Source organism: Hemiscyllium ocellatum, chromosome 5, assembly GCF_020745735.1.
Source record: "Hemiscyllium ocellatum isolate sHemOce1 chromosome 5, sHemOce1.pat.X.cur, whole genome shotgun sequence".
Classification (NCBI taxonomy): domain Eukaryota; kingdom Metazoa; phylum Chordata; class Chondrichthyes; order Orectolobiformes; family Hemiscylliidae; genus Hemiscyllium; species Hemiscyllium ocellatum.
This window is the reverse complement of record NC_083405.1, coordinates 44,812,333-44,833,837: the sequence shown is the minus strand read 5'-3', so window position 1 is coordinate 44,833,837 and position 21,505 is coordinate 44,812,333. Positions and strand designations below refer to the sequence as shown.

The 21,505-nt window shown below is 39.1% G+C and overlaps 1 protein-coding gene across 3 annotated transcripts in view; it reads right to left on the bottom strand.

Moving 5' to 3' along the window:
• The window catches only part of snx13 (sorting nexin 13), a 180,476-nt gene that overhangs the window by 23,449 nt on the left and 135,522 nt on the right, over positions 1–21,505 (bottom strand). For all 3 annotated transcript variants that reach the window (XM_060824730.1, XM_060824731.1, XM_060824732.1), the window contains 3 exons: positions 20,609–20,741; positions 3,364–3,401; positions 123–192 (listed from right to left, as the gene is read on the bottom strand). In XM_060824730.1, coding sequence (XP_060680713.1) covers positions 123–192; positions 3,364–3,401; positions 20,609–20,741 — 241 coding nt within the window. The remainder of the gene's footprint in view (positions 1–122; positions 193–3,363; positions 3,402–20,608; positions 20,742–21,505) is intronic.

Genomic DNA, 21,505 nt, shown 5'->3' with positions numbered 1-21,505 from the left:
ATGCATCTGCCATTATTAGCAATATTTCTGAAATAACTCAGTGGCTAGGTGGCATATATACTGAAAACAATTATTCACAGAATTATGCTTTCACTCAAATTGATATTTGTAATATTACTTACCAGTGTCACTAATGGATACTTGCAGTTGCAAAGAATCTTCAGAGCTGGTATTTGAAAGATCGTCGAGAGACTACAAAACAAAAATATAGTGCTTTCATTTCTCATAATGTGTATTTTGATCTAAAGTCTTTGATGTAACAAAATGCACTCTCTGCATTTCACATGTGTATTATAAAACAATAATTTGACACAAACCATACAAATATATTAGGACAGATGGCCTGAAGCTTGGTCAACCAAACAAATTCTCACCAATGATAGAGCAATTAAACCAGGGAATGCTCAAATCAGAATTAGATGAACAGAGATCGTGGGAGTTAGTGGTGCTGAAAATAATTGGAGGACGGGAGAGAAGACGAACATAGGAGCAGGAGTAGGCCATTCAGCCCCTTGAGCCTGTACACCTTTCATTGAGATCATGGCTGATCCGTGGCCCAACTCCATATATCTGTCTCTAGACCTGATCTCGAAATACCTTTGCTTTAACAAAAATTTATCTTAGATTTGAATTTAACAACTGATCTAGCATCAAAGCCATTTGTTGAAGAGAGTTACAAATCTCAACCACGCTGTGTGTGTGTAGAAGAGTTTCCTATTATTTCTCCTGAATGATCTGGGTCTTATGTTTAGATTGTAATTCTATAACTTGGGTGTACAATCAGTGGAAATAGTTCATCTTTATCTGACCTGTTTTTTCCTGATAATATCTTGGGAACTTCGGTTTGATCACCCCTCAACATTATAAATTCTGGAGAAATCAGGTCCACTTTGTATTCTCTCTCCTCATTACGTAACCCCTGAAGTCCAGATATCATTCCTGTAAACCCATGTGGTGCTCCCTCCAAGGCCAATATATCAAAACCTCACCTCAGGGTTCAATGCAACATTAAGGCTGTCACCAGTCTAGCTTAAGCTCAGTAGTTGCCAAGGAGAAGACTGGAATTGATCGTCAGGAAACAGTACACAGCAGAGAGGAAAGACCCTGTCCTCAAATTACCCAATATTTAATTGGAGGAAATTTCTGCACACCAACTACTGGACGTTGGGCAAGTAATCTGACAATTTTAACAGTCCAGCTGTTTTACAGAAATTGAGAAAAGTGATGGTGCTGAGGTAGAGCTGAGTGGTGTCAGTTCACGTGAAAAATAATGGAATGGCTTTTGATGATGTGGCCAAAAGATAACATAGAGAAATGAAAAAGGAAGGGACCAAGCATTATTCTTGAGGGAAAACTCAGAGATAATTTGCAAGAGCAGATAAAGTCATTGCATGTGATACTGTGGCTTCAACTAGATGGAAACTTGAAACCAAACAAGTGCAGTCCCACCCAGTTAGATGACAATGGCTAAGCACTAGAAAAGGATTCAGACAGGTTGATAAGCATGAAAAGAGAAATTTATACTTTGCAGTCATGTGATATATCACTTGTCACTTTAATTTGAGCCAATCCATAACAGGGGTGGAAATCACTAGAGCAACAGTTTTCAAGAATGGGCAAGATGGAAGGCATTTTATTTCCAGGAACGGATAACAGCAGATGTTAAGAAGATAGGGACAGTAGTTGAAGAGATCAAATAAGAGTATCAGTTAACAAGGGGACTAGGAAGGGATCCTGATGATACACAGTTGGGTGGGATTAGAGTCGAGGGAGCAGGGGATTATTCATAGAGAAGGTGATTTTTGCTGTTAGGTTGGGGAAATAGGTGAGAAATAAGCAAATTCTAAGTTGAGACAGCGGTTGAAGTTTGACAATAATGGACTAGGTGAAGGAAGGGGAGTGGCAGAAGCAGCTGATGGTTACTATGCAAACAGAAGAATTCCTGGAAAAACTCAGCAAGTCTGGCAGCATCTGTGGAGAGGAAGCAGAGTTACAGTGTTGGCTCTAGTGACTCCTCTTCAGAATATGAGCTTTGAAGAAAGGTCACTGGATCCAAAATGTTAACTGAGCTGAGATTTTCCAGCAATTTCTGGTTTTGCTTTTTATTTCCAGCAGCTGCAATTTTTTTGGATTTTTTTTTGATTGCCACAATGGTTGACACTACCAAATGGAAGTCATAGGTTCTTTGTGCTGATTAGAGAAGGGCTTTTTTTGGGGGGGGTGGGGAGGGGAAAGAGGGGCAGTGGTGGGAAGAGAAAAAAAAAAGCTTCTATAGAGTTTCTAATATGACTGCAGAGAAATAGTGACTGGTGTTATCTATGCCTTCCAGGATCATCCTGGAATAGTGAGCAGTTTTAACATTCAAGTGCTGGATCTGGTATATGCACCACTTGCTTCAGCTGCACTTGACACTTGACAATCTCAACAAGTTGTCTTTCATTTGCATTTAAGGCCTCGTCCTCTAGATTTAAGTACATACCAGAGGAGCAATAACATAGTATAAAAGCTTTATTGGGGAGGACAGCAACATTAACTTCTATTTACACAACACCTTGAAACTTTATGAAAATCCAAAATCAGTTGACAGGAGTGTTAGATCAACTAAAATCAAATAGTCTACCACAGGTTTACAAACTGCACTATTTAATGAAGACAATACAGACTCAACATTTCAGCCAGGCCAGTTACTGTCCTATAATCTGGATTTTTGATTATAAATCTAATCTTTCTTTCAAACACTTTGAAACTAAAATCAAATGCTCAAAGTTGCAATTACATGATGCAAATTTTGAGACTTATATGTACCACATTTTAAATGGATAATACTGACATCAATAGCATATTATATATTGAGATTAGTTTGTCAAAGCTCCATACCAAAAAATAGGAATTAACCAATAACCCCAATATCACATCATTTTGAAACATTTTCTTTCCATTTAATACTTCCCATAATTTTATTGTAAATATCAATTAATTACAATGCATATGTTTTGACATCTGCTAAGCAGCAAGGGATATAGAATGGGTTAAATTACAGAAACACACCGACATTCCATACAGCCATCGACTAATCATAGCTTGAACTGTTTTATGTCACAATGAAGCAACAGAGTGTATTATTTAAGTAGGTATCCTTTCCAGACATGGAACTGAGCCAGAATAAGCTAATCTATAGATATTAAAACACCTGCAAAAGTACTCTAAATCTAAGAACCCAGTAAGTAGGCATCAAAACACAAAAATAGCAAAAGAAACAGTGGCTTAAGTTTGTGGTTGACAGACTGAAATTAGTTTATTTCATGATGTAAACAAACATTATCAGTACGTGACCAAGATTATGTAACAGTCAGTAGCACTTACCGAATTTAAACTGCCAGTTGGGGAACCATTGAAAGACTCTAGAGGAAAGAAAAACTCAGAATGTAAAAAAATTGATTTGTGAAGTAATCTGAAGGACAGTAGGTCATGCACTTGAAATAAAAATTTCAAAGTACAATTAAACACTAACAAAGGAAAATGACCAATTCATGGCAAAGTGCCAACATTCGTGCTACAATACCCAGAGGATTCCTAGTAAAACAAATACATGCACCTGCAGTTTGCCAAGAACAGGGCAGCCGTGCACTAGAGAGTAGTTGATCTATGATTTTAGGTTCATAATTTCAAATTAAATTGTCTACTTTAACACTGGTATTTAAAATATGATGCAAGACAGTGTTCTGAAAGCAATTTCCTTGATTATTATTTTCCTTTTATCTGAAATTAGTATGTGACTGGGTCTGTTAAGAAATTGTTTTCCACATTCAACTTGTTTTATATATACTTCTGAAGCAATAAATGTTTCAAAAACCTGTTAACTTTGCCAAATGATTGAACTTTATGCTGGATTTCAAAATCAACATGGTATAGCTGTTTCTATGGAAGTATATTATGTACAAATGTGACACAGCCATCAGTGAAAAACCTCATTCTTCAAAGGTTAATACTAATTAACAACTCAATACTAATACATGTTTAGTGCAGAATCAGCTTATGTGGGTGTAGGTTTACTCACTGAGCTGGAACGTTCCTTTTCAGATGTTTTGTCACCATACTAGGTAACATCTTCAATGAGCCTCCAGATGAACAAGCCAAGACACATAAATAGCAAGTGGGACAGAACACCAACACTTCACTGGAGGCTCATCTCGCATGGTGACGAAAGATCGAGAATAAACCTACCAGCTCAGAGAGCAAACCTAAAACCTGATCCACAACTGGAGCTATTAATCTTCTCCAAAATCTCAAAGACCAAATTATCTCCCTCACCTTAATGGCTTTATCAGGCTATATGTTCAAAGTAATATTACTTTAAATGAGAATGGATCTAGAAAAGTAACATTAAAAATGGCTGGCACGACAAAAGTAGTGACATTCCATAGCAAAATGAGTCAATTTTGTTCACATGAAAACAATGCACTCTGAGGGCATAAAACAATGGAAAATTCCCTGCAGTACTTTTCCTTCATCACTAGAGGTAAATAGAAAGCCTTGTAAAGTACCAACCGTGGAAACAATGCAACAAATCTTTTGGCAATTTGTCAACCTATGTCTTGACCTTCCATCAACTCTAATTTGATAGATGATTGAAATTTCCTTTGATTCTGTTTAAAATTTCTTGAATCTCAGGTCTGGAATGTGTTCAACTCAAAAGTAGCTCTATAGTTGGCCATTATAAACACCGGAAATAATCAAAACAGTATAGAAGAAAAGTCTTTTAATAATAACCAGAGTTTAATAGTAAATTAGATAATCGACAGAACATCAATTCTAATTTTAAAATCCTATCTGTCCTTAAATTGACAGCATACAGGCCTTATTCTGAACAACTGAACCAAGTGACAGAATAATGGAATCTGTTTTAGCTCATTTAATGTCTATCCATTTCCCCACATTTATTGGATTCATTGTCTACTTAAAAGCAACTGTGGGAACTTTCAACTATGAATGTTTACATAACTAATATTCAGAAAAAACAACTTCTAAATCCACTCCATGAAGCTCAAATTTGCACATCTAAAATTATTCATTTGTTAAAATGCAATTAAGCTTGTCTGGAGTGTACTAAACAAGCACTAGATCCACCAATTATTCAAATTAGCATGCAAGAAACATGTCTAAGCAGTAACTGGTAAAAGCTTCATAATCTACAGATTGTTAGCACCTACAAGATATCTTCACAACTAAATATTGACTTGAGCACTGTACTGCAATCTTCTGCATGCAGATTCTTACTTTAAATGATTTTTAAAAAGTTATAACTTAGGTAAATATTAGTAAGATTTGCTTGGATCTTATGTAAATGTCACACAGATACATGACATTTCAATTAACTACTCCTAATCAACGTCGTGATACTATAGTATTGAAAGTGACAAAGCCAAAATATACAAGGATAAGATTAAAGGTATACAATTGCAGTTAGTTATAAAGAGTGAGCGCCCTTTGTGATTCTTCTTACAGTCACTATGGTACTAGTCATGCCTCCTTTTCTACTGCTTATTAAACTGTCCATCACCAGTCAGAACATGATATTGGTAGAAATGCAGAGTTTTAACCCAATCTGTTGGATATAGAATCACTTATCTCCATCTAATGAATACTGCAGCTACTGTTCAACTACATGCAGTCATGTTCTGAAGCTTCACCAGGTTGGCATAGCATTTTTAGATATGCCTGGTGCTGCTCTTGCCCAAATGTTCTACCTTTATTTAACCAGATTTGTCCGATAGCAACAATACAATGAGGGATACATCAGGTTATAAAGTTACAAATTGTGGTAGAATATAATTCTGCAGCTAATAGAACACAGGGCTCGTGGATGTCCAGTTTTGAGCTGCCAAATCTGTTCTGAAACTATCCTATTTAGAAAAATGTAATGTAACCAAACCTAATGATGGATACCTTCATAGTGAAAATTAAACTGTGTGTCTGCACTGCAGTAATTCCTCTAGGAGAAAGTGAGGACTGCAGATGCTGGAGATCAGAGCTGAAAATGTGTTGCTGGAAAAGCGCCGCAGGTCAGGCAGCATCTAAGGAGCAGGAGTCGACGTTTCGACTCCTTCCTGAAGAGTCCTTCCTAAAGAAGGGCTCATGCCTGAAATGTCGACTGTCCTGCTCCTTGGATGCTGCCTGACCTGCTACGCTTTTCCAGCAACACATTTTCAGCTCTGCAGTAATTCCTACCAATATAATGATGGACAGATGCCTCGTCTTCATGCATTTGCCTGTAGTAAAGTTTAAGTAGCTTTCTCTGTCCTGTTGATTGTTTCTTTAACAGCCCATTCAGGCAGCTGTGCCCTTTAGGACTTATGGCAAGTGATGGCCTAGTGGTACTATTGCTAGACTAGTAATCCAAAAATCCAGTTAATATTCTGGAGAATCTTGCCATAGTAGATAGTGAAATTTTAATTCAACTTCCTGAAGAAGGCTTTTGCTCGAAACGCCGATTTTCCTGCTCCTCTGATGCTGCATGACCTGCTGTGCTTTTCCAGCACCATTCTGATCTAAATTCTGGTTTCTAGCATCTGCAGTCCTCACTTCTGCCATCTGGAATTAGGAGTCTAATGATGACCATGAAACCATTATTGATTACCAGGAAAAACCCATCTCATTCAGTAATGTCCTTTGGGAAGGAAATTGATGCCCTTGGCTGGCCTACGTGTGACTCCAGACCCACAGCAACGTGATTGACACTTAATGCAATTAGGCATGGGTAATAAAAATGTTGGCCTGGCCAGTGACACCTACATCCCGTGAATGATGTAAAACAAAACATTGCTAGTTCAGTCAGAACTGCTACTAAAGATGATAGAACACAGACATTAGGAGCAGGGAAGGCCATTTGACCTCTTGAGCCTGTACCACCATTTGATAAGATCATGACAGATCAGATGATGGCCTTAACTTAACTTTCCTGTCTTTGCACATATAATTCAAGGCTTCCTCGCTCAAAAATCTAATTCAGCTTTGCATATATTCGATAACCTAATCTCCACTGTTCTCTTAAACAGAATTTCACAGATGACGGCCCTCAAAAAATATTCTTCTCACCTCAGTTAATAATTGGATGTTTCCCATTTGAGACAATCTCCTGCCTCTCGACTCTGTCACAAGATGAAACATCCTCAAGGTACACTCAGGGTTTTATATGTTTCAGATTCCCTCTTGTTCTCCAACATTACAGTGGGTACAGGACAAAACTGCTCAACCTCTCCTTAGATAACATTTCCACTCTGGAAATCAGTCAACTGAACCTTCTCTGAACTGCTTTGAATGCAATTCTAACTTTCAAATATGGAAATAAAAGCTGTCCACAGTATTTTGGAAGTGGTCTCACCAAAGCCCTGAATTACTGAAGCATAATTTTTCTACTTTTACTCATGATTCCTCTTGCAATAAAAGCCAATACAGAGGAATCTCAATTATCCGAATAACACGGGTGGGGAGTATTTTATTCGGTTAATCAAATGTTGGATAACACAGTTTAGCCAAGTATCGGATCCTTGCATCTTGCCAGATAATCCTAAATTCGGATCTAATTTGATTTGGAAGGCAAACGGAATACAGAGGAACCTTGATTATCTGGCACTTGATTATCCAAATTTTGGATTATCTGGCAAGATGCAAAGTCCCGATGCTTGGCTAAACTATGTTATTCAGCATTCGATTAACCGAATGAAATACTCCCCGCCTGCGTCCTTCGGATAATCAAGGTCCTCTATATTTCATTTGCTTTCCTAATCAAATGGAAGCATTTATCATTCATACAATAGGACACCGATGGTATTAGCTCAGTGGCAGTAGTTCCTCGTTGAGAGCAGGATGCCTAGGTTTAAGTTCACCAGATGTACATAACATGTCCGAACAGGCCCATGAAAAATACCTACACCATGACACCCAGATCTCTCTGTAGAGTTCTGCAGTCTATTAGTTTAAACAATACACGACTTTTTAATCTTCTTGCAAAGTATATAACCTCAAATTTCTGCACATTACACGCCACCTGCCAAATATCTGCTTCCTGATTCAGTCATTTTTTAAATATACTAATGGATCTAGGTGTCACTGGCTGGCTCAGCATTTATTACCCATTCTTAGATGACCTCAAGAAGGTGACAGTGAGCTGTCTTCTTCAATTACTTAGTCCTTTTGGTTTAGGTCGATGCTCGATGACATTAGGGAGAGAATTCCATGATTTTGACTGATCAACACTGAAGGAATGGCGATACGTTTCCAAATCAGAAGAGTGAATGGATTAGTGAAGAAGTTGGTGTTCTTGTGTATCTGTTGCCCTTGTTCTCAATGATCATGGTGAGATATTTAGAAGGTACTGTCGAAGGAGCCTTGGTGAATTTCTAATACACACTTACTTCTACTGAACATCAATGTTGGAGGGAGTGTATCTTTGTGGATGTGGTGCTAATCGCACAGTCATTCTCCTGGATGGCATCAAGATTCTCTCATGTTAGTGGAGCTGCACTCATTGAGGCAAGTATAGATGATAGATGGGCTTTGGGGTGCCAACAAGTAAGTTACATACTGCAGAACTCCTCGTCCATTAACTGTTCTTACAGCCACAGTATTTATATTGCGAGTCAAATTTAGTTTCTGGTCAAGTGACCCCAGGATGTTGATAGTCACTGCATTCATCACTATCATACGACTGAATGTCAAGGGACAATAGTTAGATGCTCTCTTGTTGAAGATGGTCAATGCCTAGCACTTAAAAGCATCTTGGATGTAGGTTTGCTCACTAAACTGAAAGGTTCACTTCCAGATGTTTCGTTACCTTACTCGGTAACATCGTCAGTGGACCTCACGCGAAGCAATGCTGAAAATTCCTGCTTTCTATGTTTGGGTTGGTGATGTCATTTCCTGCGGTGATGCCATTTCCTGTGAAGTCACTTCCTGTTCCTTTTCTCAGCGGGTGGTAGATGGAGTCTAACTCGATGTCTTTTGTTGATAGAGTTCTGGTTGGAATGCCATGCTTCTAGGAATTCTCGTGTATGCCTTTGTTTGGCTTATCCTAGGATGAATGTGTTGTCCCAGTCGAGTGGTGTCCTTCCTCATCCAGATGCGAGGATACTAGTGAGAGAGGGTCATGTCATTTTGTGGCTAGTTGGTGTTCATGTATCCTGGTGGCTAGTTTTATGCCTGTTTGTCCAATGCAGTGTTTGTTACAGTCCTTGCATGATATTTTGTAAATGACGTTAGTTTGCTCATTTTCTGTATAGGGTCCTTCAAGTTCATTAGCTGCAGTTTTCCTGCGTTTGTGGGCTGCCACGATGCCCCAAACTCCCTGGTGATCATGGTAGCCCACAAACCCACCAACCCTGGCAACATGCTTGTAAATCTTTTCTGAACCCTTTCAAGTTTCACAACATCTTTCCCATAGGAAGGAGACCAGAATTGCATGCAATATTCCAACAGTGGCCTAACCAATATGCTGTACAGCCGCAACATGACCTCCCAACTGCTGTATTCAATACTCTGGACCAATAAAGGAAAGCATACCAAATGCCTTCTTCACTATCCTATCTACCTGTGACTCCATTTTCAAGGAGCTATGAACCTGCACTTCAAGATTTCTTTTTTCAGCAACACTCCCGAGGATCTTACCATTAAGTGTATAAGTCCTGTTAAGATTTGCTTTCCTAAAATGCAGTACCTCACATTTATCTAAACTAAATTCCATCTACCACTTCTCAGCCCATGGCCCATCTGATCAAGTTCCCGTTGTAATCTGAGGTAACCTTCTTCACTGTCCACTACACCTCCAATTTTGGTGTTAACTGCAAACTTACTAACTAGATGTAGGTTTGCTCGCTGAGCTAGAAGGTTCATTTCCAGGTAACATCTTCAGTGGGCCTCTGAAACAGTATTGATGATTCCTGCTTTCTATTTATATAGAATCATAGAGACATACAGCATGGAAACAGACCCTTCAGTCCAACCCGTCCATGCTGACCAGATTTTGCAACCCAATCTAGTCCCAACTGCCAGCACCCAGCCCATATCCCTCCAAACCCTTCCTATTCATATACCCATCCAAATGCATCTTAAATGTTGCAATTGTACCAGCATATACCACTTCCTCTGGCAGCTCATTCCATACACGTACCACCGGATGCGTGAAAAAGTTGCCCCTTAGGTCCCTTTTATATCTTTCCCCTCACACCCTAAACCTATGCCCTCTAGTTCTGGACTCTCCGACCCCAGGGAAAAGGCTTTGCCTATTTACCTTATCCATGCCCCTTATAATTTTGTAAACCTCTATAAGGTCGCCCCTCAGCCTCCGATGCTCCAGGGAAAACAGCCCCAGCCTGTTCAGTCTCTCCCTATAGCTCAAATCCTCCAACCCTGGCAACATCCTTGTAAATCATTTCTGAACCTTTCAAGTTTCACAACATCTTTCCGATAGGAAGGAGTCCAGAATTTCACGCAATATTCCAACAGTGGCCTTCTTTGGGTTGGTGATGTCATTTCCTGTGGTGACATCAAGTCCACAAACCCACCAATACACTAAAACAGCAGCTGATAAACTTGAAAGACCCTACACAGACAACAAGCAAAACTAATGATATTTACAAAATTCCATGCAAGGACTGTAATAAACACTAAATTGGACAAACAAGCAGAAAACTAGCCACCAGGATACATGAACATCAATCAGGCACAAAATGACATGACCCTCTCTCACTAGTATCCTTGCATACAGAGTGGGACAATGCATCCATTTTAGGACATGCCAAAGAGAGACATGCATGAGAATTCCTAGAAGCATGGCATTCCAACCGGAACTCTATCAACAAACACATCGAGTTAGACTCTATCTACCACTCCCTGAGAAAAGGGACCGGAAGTGACTTCACCAGGAAATGACATCATCAACCCAGAGAGACCCAAACATATAAATAGATAGCAGGAATTTTCAGCATTGTTTTCTATGAGGTCCACTGAAGATGTTACCTTGTAAGGTAACGAAATGTCTTGAAATGAACCTTTCAGATCAGTGAGCAAACCTACATCCAAAACCTCAACCTGAGCTACAAATCTTCTCAAAACTCACTTAAACGCATGAACGTTGCTTGCCTCTTGTCAACCCAAAGCTGGACAGCTTCCGGGTTTTACTGTGCTCTGCAGACATCAGCAAACAGCCCCATTTCTGACCTTACGATGGAGGGAAAAATCACGGATGAATCAGGAGAAGATGGTTGGGCCTCAAGAACACCTGCAGAGATTATCTGAAACTGATATGACTGACCTTCAAAAAACACAGACATTTTCCTTTGTGTCAGGTTTTCTCTGGAGTTTATTGTCTACTTAATAACTTAATTTCCTACCTACATTTGAGACTGCATCAACCATACATTTAGTCCCTTCACATCAATTATTCAAACTGATTTTATATACTTGAAGGCCCAGCACTGATCCTAATTGCACTCGGAGTAAACTCTTGAGAACCCAAAAATGAATCATTTATGGCTAGTCTCTCAATCTTATTAGCATGGATAGAGGAGTACTTCGCTAATACATCCTGCACCATAAGCCCTGATTTCATGTTGCAACCTTTGATGTGGCACCTTGTCAAATGCCATTTGAAAATCCAAGTACAAAACAAAGCTGTCCTTGACCCATGTGGTTGTTATTTCCTCGAAGAACTCTGAAAAAAAGTCACACATGTTTTTCTTTTGACAAATTGGCCCTGGCCAATTGCATTAAGGTTTTCGTCTTGCTTTGTCACCTCCTTAATTATGCTATATAACATTTTCCATTTAACAGACATTGAACTAACTGAGCTATAGTTTAGTGCTTTCTGTCTACCTCTGTTCTTAAAAAGGGTATTACATTAGCAATTTTCCATTTCTCCAGAACCTTACCAGAATATAGAGCATTTTTGGAAGACAGGAGATAATGTCGCCACTGCCACTTATGACATAAGACTAAGTCATCAGGTCCAGGGATTTGTCAACATTTTTTTCACCAATAGCTTTCTAATAAAGATGATTATTGCTGTAACTTCCACCCTCCCTTTTACCTTCAATTTTCACATATGCTTTTCATAGTGTCTTCTACAGAGAAACTGATGCAAAATATATGTGCAACGCTTCTACTTTTCCCTTGCTCCATCTTAATTCTCCAGTCTCAGCATCTAAGGAGACACTGTTCATATTAATTACTCTTCTTCTTTAAAAAAATTTTCAAAACTCTTCCCATTACTCAGCTTTTATGCTCTAATTTCGCTCTCTCAATTTTAAAGTTATTCTTTGCTGGTTTCTAAAATCTAAAATCTGTCCACTTTTCTAGTTTTCCACTAATCTCAGTATGATTTTCCTTTCAATTTGAACTTTTAGTTATTGGATGATGCATCCTTACACACTGTATAGCAAATGTTTTATTCACCAGCACCTATGGAGTGTGCAGTTAATCAAATATTCCGAAGAAACAAGTGGTCCACATAGCTGCTGTGAACCCTGACCAAGCAAAGTTCCAAACAGCTCCTTTACTGCTTGAGTCAACTCTGTTTATTAGTTGATCAAGTTCTTGACTGTGTTCAGATGATATGTAAAACAAAGAAAATACAGGGAGACAAAGACCCCTCAGTGTCCGTGTACTTAGCCAGGCAAACTTCAAGCTGATCGGAGATGAAACCAGTTTGTTCGGCCAACGCACTCTGTCCACCCAATCCCCCATAAACGCAAACTGAGCGTAGCACCAAAAGGATCATGCATGCACCATACGCAATTGGTTGTGAGCACCGCACTCTGCACTGTGACTATCTCCAACCTCTCTCCCCTCTCCAATGGCATGGCTATTTCTCCTCCATTATGGAGGACACCCTCAGGTACTGTCATTCAGTGTGGCTGTAGCTGCCATCTTCTTAACCTCCTTATTACCTGGAGGGCGATTCACAAACCATGAACATGGCTGCTGTCTGGTCGTCTTGGTCCTCAGCCTCACTAGTTCAGTCAGTATGTCCTTCTCCTGTTGCTCATTGAGTTTATCTTCTCCACTGCCACAGCAGTATTGATGAGTTGGTGGTGTTTGTGTCCTTAGCTTTCTGCTGGCATTCTGATGTACAGCATAAATACTTGGACACCACAGTAGATATTATACAATTTTTACTAGTTTATCAAGAGTGCTGGTTGATAAAGTACCAGTTAAAACAAAATTTGCTGTATTTAGAAAGAAGATTTCTATAGTTGATGAGTGTTATGGAACATCTCATTAAGTGTCTGTTTCTGGTTCTCTTTCTGTATGGCCCTATTCTTCTAATCAACATTCTAATCTCAACTACGTAGATAAAAGTAATTACAAGGGTAATTAGTCTTCAAGCTGAATATGAAAGTCTAACATGGTATAAATACTATTGCTTACAGCCTCCTTTGCTATGAGGCCATTCATTAATCCCATCCCAGTGCACTTTATGAAGTCTAAAACAGCTTGCTCCCTAGCTGGCACGAGAAACTAATAGAAGACGGTGTCCAACTGCAGCAAAACCAAGACAACATGTAGCTGGGGCTGATAAGTGGCAAGTTAGATTTGCACCACAACAAGTGACAGGCAATATTATTTTAATTAGATTAGTCATGATCTTACTCAATGGTGGAGCTTGTTCATATATTTATAAGTGAGAATCTAAATACCACTCCTTGACATTCAATAGCATTACCATCATCCAACCCCCCACTAACAATCATTTTGGACTTTCAATAACCAGAAACTCAACTAGACCAGCTTTATTTCATATTGTGGCTAGAAGAGCAGGTCAAAGGTTAGGAGTTACTGAGTTCCTCATCTTTCATTTTTCTAATGTCCATTCATCATTAACAAGGCACAAGTTGGTGGGGGGGGGGGGGAGATGGAATATTGATTATCTTTCTGGCTGAGTGCACCTCTGACAATACTCAAGACCGTTTGAGACTGTTACTCAAATATTCCCAATGGTCACTTGCTTCTCCCGATCTGTATAAACAATCCAAATCCTGGTGTGCAGGGGACAATTTCAAAATATTGGACAAGGCGAAATTTGGGAGAATTATAAATTTTGAGGAGGAAAGTGTAGATGAGAGCTATGGCACGTTTGGAGGAGTGGGTGAGTAGGTGGCAGATGAAGCTCAATGCAGAAAAGTGTGTGGTGATGCACTTTGGTACAAAGAATTTGGAGAGACAGGATAAAGGGTAGGATCGTAAAATATGTGCTATAGCTTTAAAGATAAATCAGAGAAGTTGGACTGTTTTCCTTGAAAAGTGAGAGCTGAGAGGAGATTTGACAGAAGTTTTCAAAAATGAAGGTTATCAACAGAACAGATCGGGAGAAATCGTTCCTATATGTAAACAAATCGAGAAACAGAAGTTGAGGATTGAAATAGTTTGCATAAGCAAATGCAAGATAATTTTTTCTCCACACAAAAAAGTATTTCCTGGGAGTGTGGTGGTGGGAAGTTCAGTTGATTGATTGACTGATTGATTTATTATAGTCACATGTACCGAGACACAATGAAAAGCATTGATTTCCAAGCTATACAGGAGATTGTATCATACAAAATGCATCAGGGTAGCAGAACAGAGTGCAAAATATGGTGTTACTGCCACAGAGAAGACACAGAAAGTGTACAGAATTAATGTTAAAAATCACACAACACCAGGTTATAGTCCAACAGGTTTAATTGGAAGCACGAGCTTTCAGAGCGCTGCTCCTTCATCAGGTGGTTGTAGAGTACACAATTGTAAGACACAGAATGATGAGAGACTTAGCAAACAATCAATGTATTTTTCAATGTATAATTTCAGTTACGTCACACTGTAAACTTTTGCTACAAATTCTGTATCTTACAATTGAGTACTCCACAACCACCTGATAAAGGAGCAGCGCTCTGAAAGCTAGTGCTTCCAATTAAACCTGTTGGACTATAACCTGGTATTGTGTGATTTTTAACTTTGCATACCCCAGTCCAACACTGGCATCTCCAAATTCAGAATTAACATTTGAGAGGTTTGTTCAAAAGTAGGGTAGCAGCCAGGAAGAAGCTGCTCTTGAATCTAGTTGTATGTGCATTCAAACTTTCATGTCTTCTGCCTAACAGAAGAGGGTGGAAGAGAGTACAACCAGGCTAGGAGGGGTATTTGATTATGCTAGCTGCTTTCTGGAAGTAGTGAGAAGTATAGATGGAATCAATGGATGGAAGGCTGGTTTGCATGACGGACTGAGTTGTGTTCAAGACTCTTGAATTGAGGCATTTAAGAGGTCATTGGATAATTACTTAAAAACACGCAAGGTTACAGAGAAAAGGCACAAGGGTTGGCACTTAACATAAATTGACATTGAAATGCTCAGATAGCATCACCTCCCTCCAGAACAATAAATGCTAGCCAGTGAGATCTACATTGCAGGACCAAATATTTAAAAATTAAATTGTCCTGAATACATTTTATGACGTTATCATTCAAGATATATTTCACTGGAAAGGACAGAGAAGAGACACTGAAGTTCTTCACTCAGTACATACTGCCCTCTTGCTATCATCAGTGTCACTGTGGAGTTGTACTGATTCATCGGGAGAATTGTTGTTTTTAATAGGAAGTTGAATTGGCTATTGACTTGAGGTTTGAAATGTTATTGAGTCTGAAGACAATTCTGGATAAAACAAAGAGACAGAAAAATGCTAGAAATTACATAAATTGAAAAGGTGGTTTGAAAAAAAACCAAAGAATTCCTTGGCTTTATTGACAAAAGCATAAAGTACAAGAAAGGTATGCAAAACATTTATAAAATATTGACTAGGCCTCTAGTGAAGTATTATTCTCAATTCTGGGCACTGCACTTTGTATAAGGTAACTACTTTCATGGTACTTTCGCGATAGTCACAGGTGAGGTGCCGGAAGGCTGGAGGTTGGCTAATGTGGTGCCACTATTTAAGAAAGTGGTAAGGACAAGCCAGGGAACTATAGACCAGTGAGCCTGACGTCGGTGGTGGGCAAATTGTTGGAGGAAATCCTGAGGGACAGGACGTATATGTACTTGGAAAGGCAAGGACTGATTAGGGATAGTCAACATGGTTTTGAGCGTCTCACAAACTTGATTGAGGTTGTTGAAGAAGTAACAAAATGGATTAATGAGGACAGAGTGATAGACGCAATCTATATGGACTTCAGTAAGGCTTTCAACAAAGTTCCCCATGGGTGACTGGTTAGCAAGTTAGATCTCACGGAATACAGGGAGAACTAGCCATTTGGATACAGAATTGGTTCAAAAGGTAGAAGATAGAGGATGGTGGTTTTTCAGATTGGAGGCCTGTGATCAGTGGAGTGCCACAAGGATCGATGCTAGGCACTATTTTTTGTCATGTATATAAATGATTTGGATGTGAGCATAAGAGGTAGAGTTAATAAGTTTGCCAGTGACAACAAAATTGGAGGTGTAGTGGACAGTGAAGAAGGTTACCTCGGATTACCTGGGATCTTGATCAGATAGGCCTATGGGCTGAGGAGTGGCGGATGGAGTTTAATTTAGATAAATGCAAGGTGCTACATTTTGGGAAAGTAAATCTTAGCATGACTTATACACTTAATGGTAAGGTCCTCGGTAGTGTTGCTGATCAAAGAGACCTTGGAGTGCAGGTTCATAGCTCCTTGGAAGGAAAGTCACAGGTAGATAGGATAGTGAAGAAGGCATTTATTATGCTTTCCTTTATTGGTCAGAGTATTGAGTTCAGGAGCTGGGAGCTCATGTTGCAGCTGTACAGGACATCGATTAGGCCACTGTTGGAATATTACGTGCAATTCTGGTCTTCTTCCTATCGGAAAATGTTGTGAAACTTGAAAGGGTTCAGAGAAGATTTACAAGGAGGTCAGAGGATTGGAAGATTTGAGCTAGAGGGAGAGACTGAAAAGGATGGGCTGTTTTCCCTGGAGTGTCGGAGGCTGAGGAGTGACCTTATAGGAGGTTTATAAAATCATGAGAGGCATGGATAGAGTTTTTTCCCTGGGTGGGGAAAGAATCCACAACTAGAGGGCATTGGTTTAACTAAGGGGGAAATATTTTTAAAAAGAGACCTAAGAGGCAACTTTTGCACGCAGAGGTTGATGCGTATGTGGAATGGGCTGCCAGAGGAAGTGGTGGAGGCTAGTACAATTGCAACATTTAAAAGGCATCTGGATGGGTATATAAATCGGAAGGGTTTGGAGGAATATGGGTCAGGTGCTGGCAGGTGGGATGAGATTGAGTTGGGATATCTGATTGGCATGGCTGAGTTGGACCAAAGGGTTTGTTTCCGTGCTGCACATCTCCGTGACTTTAGCAGTGATGAGGCACTTCAGTTACATAGACAAAAGTATTGTGGGTAATTAGTAGATGGGACAGAATCTGAGAAGAGAGAAATTAATACTGTAGGTTATTGACTTTGTGTTAGAATAACAACTTGCATTTATGTTGTATGTTTAATATGGTAAAATGCTCTGAAGTAGTCAAAATCATAAGTAATAAAGTCACTGTTAATATAGAGTCACAAAAGATATTAGGACAGATTTGCTTAATAGAAGGTGGATTTTTTTTTTAAAAAGATGCACCTTCAAAAGGGGTCATAAAGTTAGAGGTGTTTAGAAAGTAAATTCTGCATTTTAGGGCCAAGTCAGCAGAAGGCACAGCTTTCAAAAACAGAACAATGAACATCAAGGATAGGCGTTCACCAAAAACAGAAGAATACTTTATGTCAACCATGTGGCTGCACACCAGCTATGTTGTACAGTGCAGGCCTCTTTCTTTGGCAGGAAACAAGTGATACTTGCACCTACAACCATACTGAATCTATGGATTATTTTAGCATTCCTCACCACACTGATTTTTCATTATTTTATTTTATCATTCTTGCTTTGGAGATGTGAAATTTGGGCTGTGAGCTAAAAGGTAACATCGTAAGCAGCTTGTATTTTCTTTTAAACGAAGAGAACAAACAAGCTGTTACTTGTTTTTGAAGCCAAGTCTGAAAGTTAATTGCAGATAATTTCTCGTTAAAAAGTCCATACAGACTTCCAGAGAAGTCTTATGCTCAAGCAAAAGGCATTATTGAATGTTAACTGGAATTTCATTGGGAAGGAGTCAGTTTGGCACGGAGAGGCCATAGTTTGAAATGGTATTTCAACTGTGTTTGGGTGAAAAGGATTGTGCCGATTAAAGCAACAGGACAGAGGTTTGATTGCTTCCTGGGTGTCCTCTCCTCATCAACTTATTCAAAATTTGGCGAACAGTATATCAGTAACAAAAATTAAATGAATACTCCTCAGAGCCCACTGGAAGATAGTTGCATGCACTGATATTGTCAGAAATCAACTGAGAAATAGCCAGCTGTACCTCTTTTCCCTTAACTTTGAGTTTGGCTTTGTGAGAGAGTGGGGGCTAGAATTAAAGAGGATTGGGTTTAAAATCATAGACGTTAATCGGATTGTTTTGTGGTTTAATGTTGCTCTGCTAAAGCAACTGGTGTGGTATTGGTTATTCACAAAATCTGATCATGATCATTCGAGACGACTGGTTAGGAACCACTGGGGTCAATTTTAAGGATTTTCAAAGATTCTACTTTTACTGTGTTATGAATACAGAGGTATGCAGGCTGTTTTGATTGCCTGTTTCCATGTAGTAACACCAATTTGAAATGATAATTACGATCTTATCTTTTGAAAGGCAGGTGCTATGGCGATTCTACTGTTACATTTTTCAACATCCTCTTAACTTTTTCAAATTTGTAGCTACTTTGGTGTTCCTCTGCTTGCATCATAGTTTCTTGTAATTTAATCACTCCTGCTTTCCAACCGATTAAACCTTATTAGTACTTTCCACTCCTCCCTCTTTCCATGCACATGTACTTGCTCAAAACCTATTACATCTCTAAAGTCTTCTAGTTCTGACAAAAAGTAAATGACATTCAGCATTGATGTTGTTTCGCTTTTCAGAAATGCTGCCTGACATGCTAAATGATGCTAGAGTTCCATCTTAAATGAAAGCAAAACTGAAGCGGAATAATTGTTTGCAAGTCACATCACCTGTTCTTGTGTACAAGAATTACACTGTAAACATTACCCTGCCCTTCCACTGAAGCCAGTCTTACTTGTAGCTGTAAGTACCCATATTTGCTGAAGCCTATCACTAGAACCACCGTTCCTCCAAATCAATTTTGTCTGGGAATGACACAAAAACTTAAAAACTGGGACTTTTAAGGGTGGTCGGCGGTGGTGGAGTTTAGGGATTGTGGCTGGAGACAAACAAAGAATAAAGGTAATTTCACCCAAAATGGCATGTTAAACGGAAGTGCAGAGAATGGAGTGAGGTCACCAAAGGTGACAAGAAAAGAAACTAAGTCCTTGGCTTTATTAGCAAGAGTCTAGAGTATAAAACTCAAGTAAGTTCCAATGAGCCTTTCTCAAACATTAGTTTGGCTTCAGTTGAAATATTGTGGCTAAATCTGAGTACTACAATTTAGTAGTTGATCAGGCCTTTGAAGATGCAATGGAAATTGACTGAAGGTGCCAGGGATGAAAGACTTCAGAACACGGAACTACTAAAGAAACTAGTATTTTTTGATTTATAAAATTAAACAACTGCATATCCTGTGCTTCTCATATGCATTAACTGGTATTTGTTAGACTCAACTAATACAATGCTCTCTTGGTCAGCCATCTCCCTCTTATGCACAATGAATAAGCCCATCTCAAACACTGCTACACAAAGGGAATCTCATTCAGCCACTTTCCTTTCATTGACTAAGCATCCAGTCCTCCAATTTAAAGAACTATTGTATTCATGAAATCCTTTCATCCCTCACTCAACGAATATGCAGTGATTGTGGCGTATCCTCTAAAGTTGACAGTGAGCACATTTTCTGAACTCAACTTTGAGCACTCTGAAAGTGCTCCTATCCAATGTTTCCTCTCGGTGGTGAAAGAATGTGGCCCTGTAGCAAATGGAATCCACCTTACAGGGAGCGAGCAGGCAACATCAACACTATTAAATTTGAGGTCTGATTATATAGCAGATTTTAAAGGACAGTGCAGGACAGATAAGCCACAAATAGCAAAAAGAAATTACATGGAATATTACTGTTAAGGGGAAGTGTGAGTCCAGCCTGTTTTGTGAACGTACTAGCACTGTAAGCTTTAAAATCTGTCTAACAATGGTAAGATTAAACTACACAAAGTACAGACAATGAAGTACTGTAAACTTACACACTAAAGACCAATGGTTCAATGTTTCTAGTTGTTCAAGGAAACCAATCAGAAACCAAGGTCAACAAACTTGTGGTATACAAACACAGTCTCCTCTATGTCTTAGACTTATAAATTCCCAGAATTAAGATTTTGTGGTTTATCTTTTAGTTGCATCTGCATGTGCCTTGCTCTAGTAAAGATGGTTCAGATACATGCAACAGGTATTAAAGTTTAAACATTCAATATGAAGTACAGCATAAGTACAGTAGCAAAAGATCTCAGTAGATAATTTTGTATTTAATATTACGTTTACATTTAACAGTTGCAACAAAATATTATCTGTATTTATAAATTTTTCACATACCCAAGTCGCCATCATCTGACCCTCTGATGCTTGGATCTTTCAACATGTCTAACTCAGCTAACATCCGCACATAAAGCGGATTTTGCCTGAAAGAAGGGTAGAATTGCTCATCCTTCAGCATAATTTCATAGACCTTCATAAAAAAGTAAACAAATATTAGTTTTCTAAGACATAATACTTCCTACATTTGTACATAAATCTTAATATTTAACATGCAATGTAATTCAGCAAACATTAATGGCCAAAATTTGCCAATCAAGGCCAGAATTCCTAATTCTAAGCCAGATCAGACGAAAAATCATTTATCTGCACACATCTTTTGAGGCCTGATTTATGATGCAGGATCCTTCCCAATCCAGGCAATATAGTGAATCATGCATACACTCAAGAATACATTTTCTCAGAAGCCATCTCCTCTTTTCACAACACTTCCTACTGTACTCCAGTAAGTAAACAAAGTTCAGAAGTTTGCAAAGTTTCTTTGACAAGCTGAGAGAAGTCACATAGATAAATGCAGGTGTGTGTACGTGACAAAAGAGAGAGAGAGAGGGCTACGTGACAGATAGGTGAGGGATTAGGTATGTAGACAGTCAGATGGCAAGGTTGTTCAGCTATTGGGAGGAGAGGGAGGATGTTACTCAGCTGTGGCGGGACAGGGATTTGGAGTGACTGCAGTATTGTAGTTTAAAACAAAGTTTCCTGATTAATGATCAATGGAAGTGAATAGGAATCCTTTGAGATCTTCAACTCAGTTGAATAGAGTTTCGGAACGTTCCGCATACTGGCTAATAGAAATTCAAGCTTCCTTGGCAATTCCAGTGTAATCACTGCACTGGAACTAAAGAGGGTTTCTGATGTTCTGTTCCATCATGGTATGGACCGTGTCTGACTGTCTGG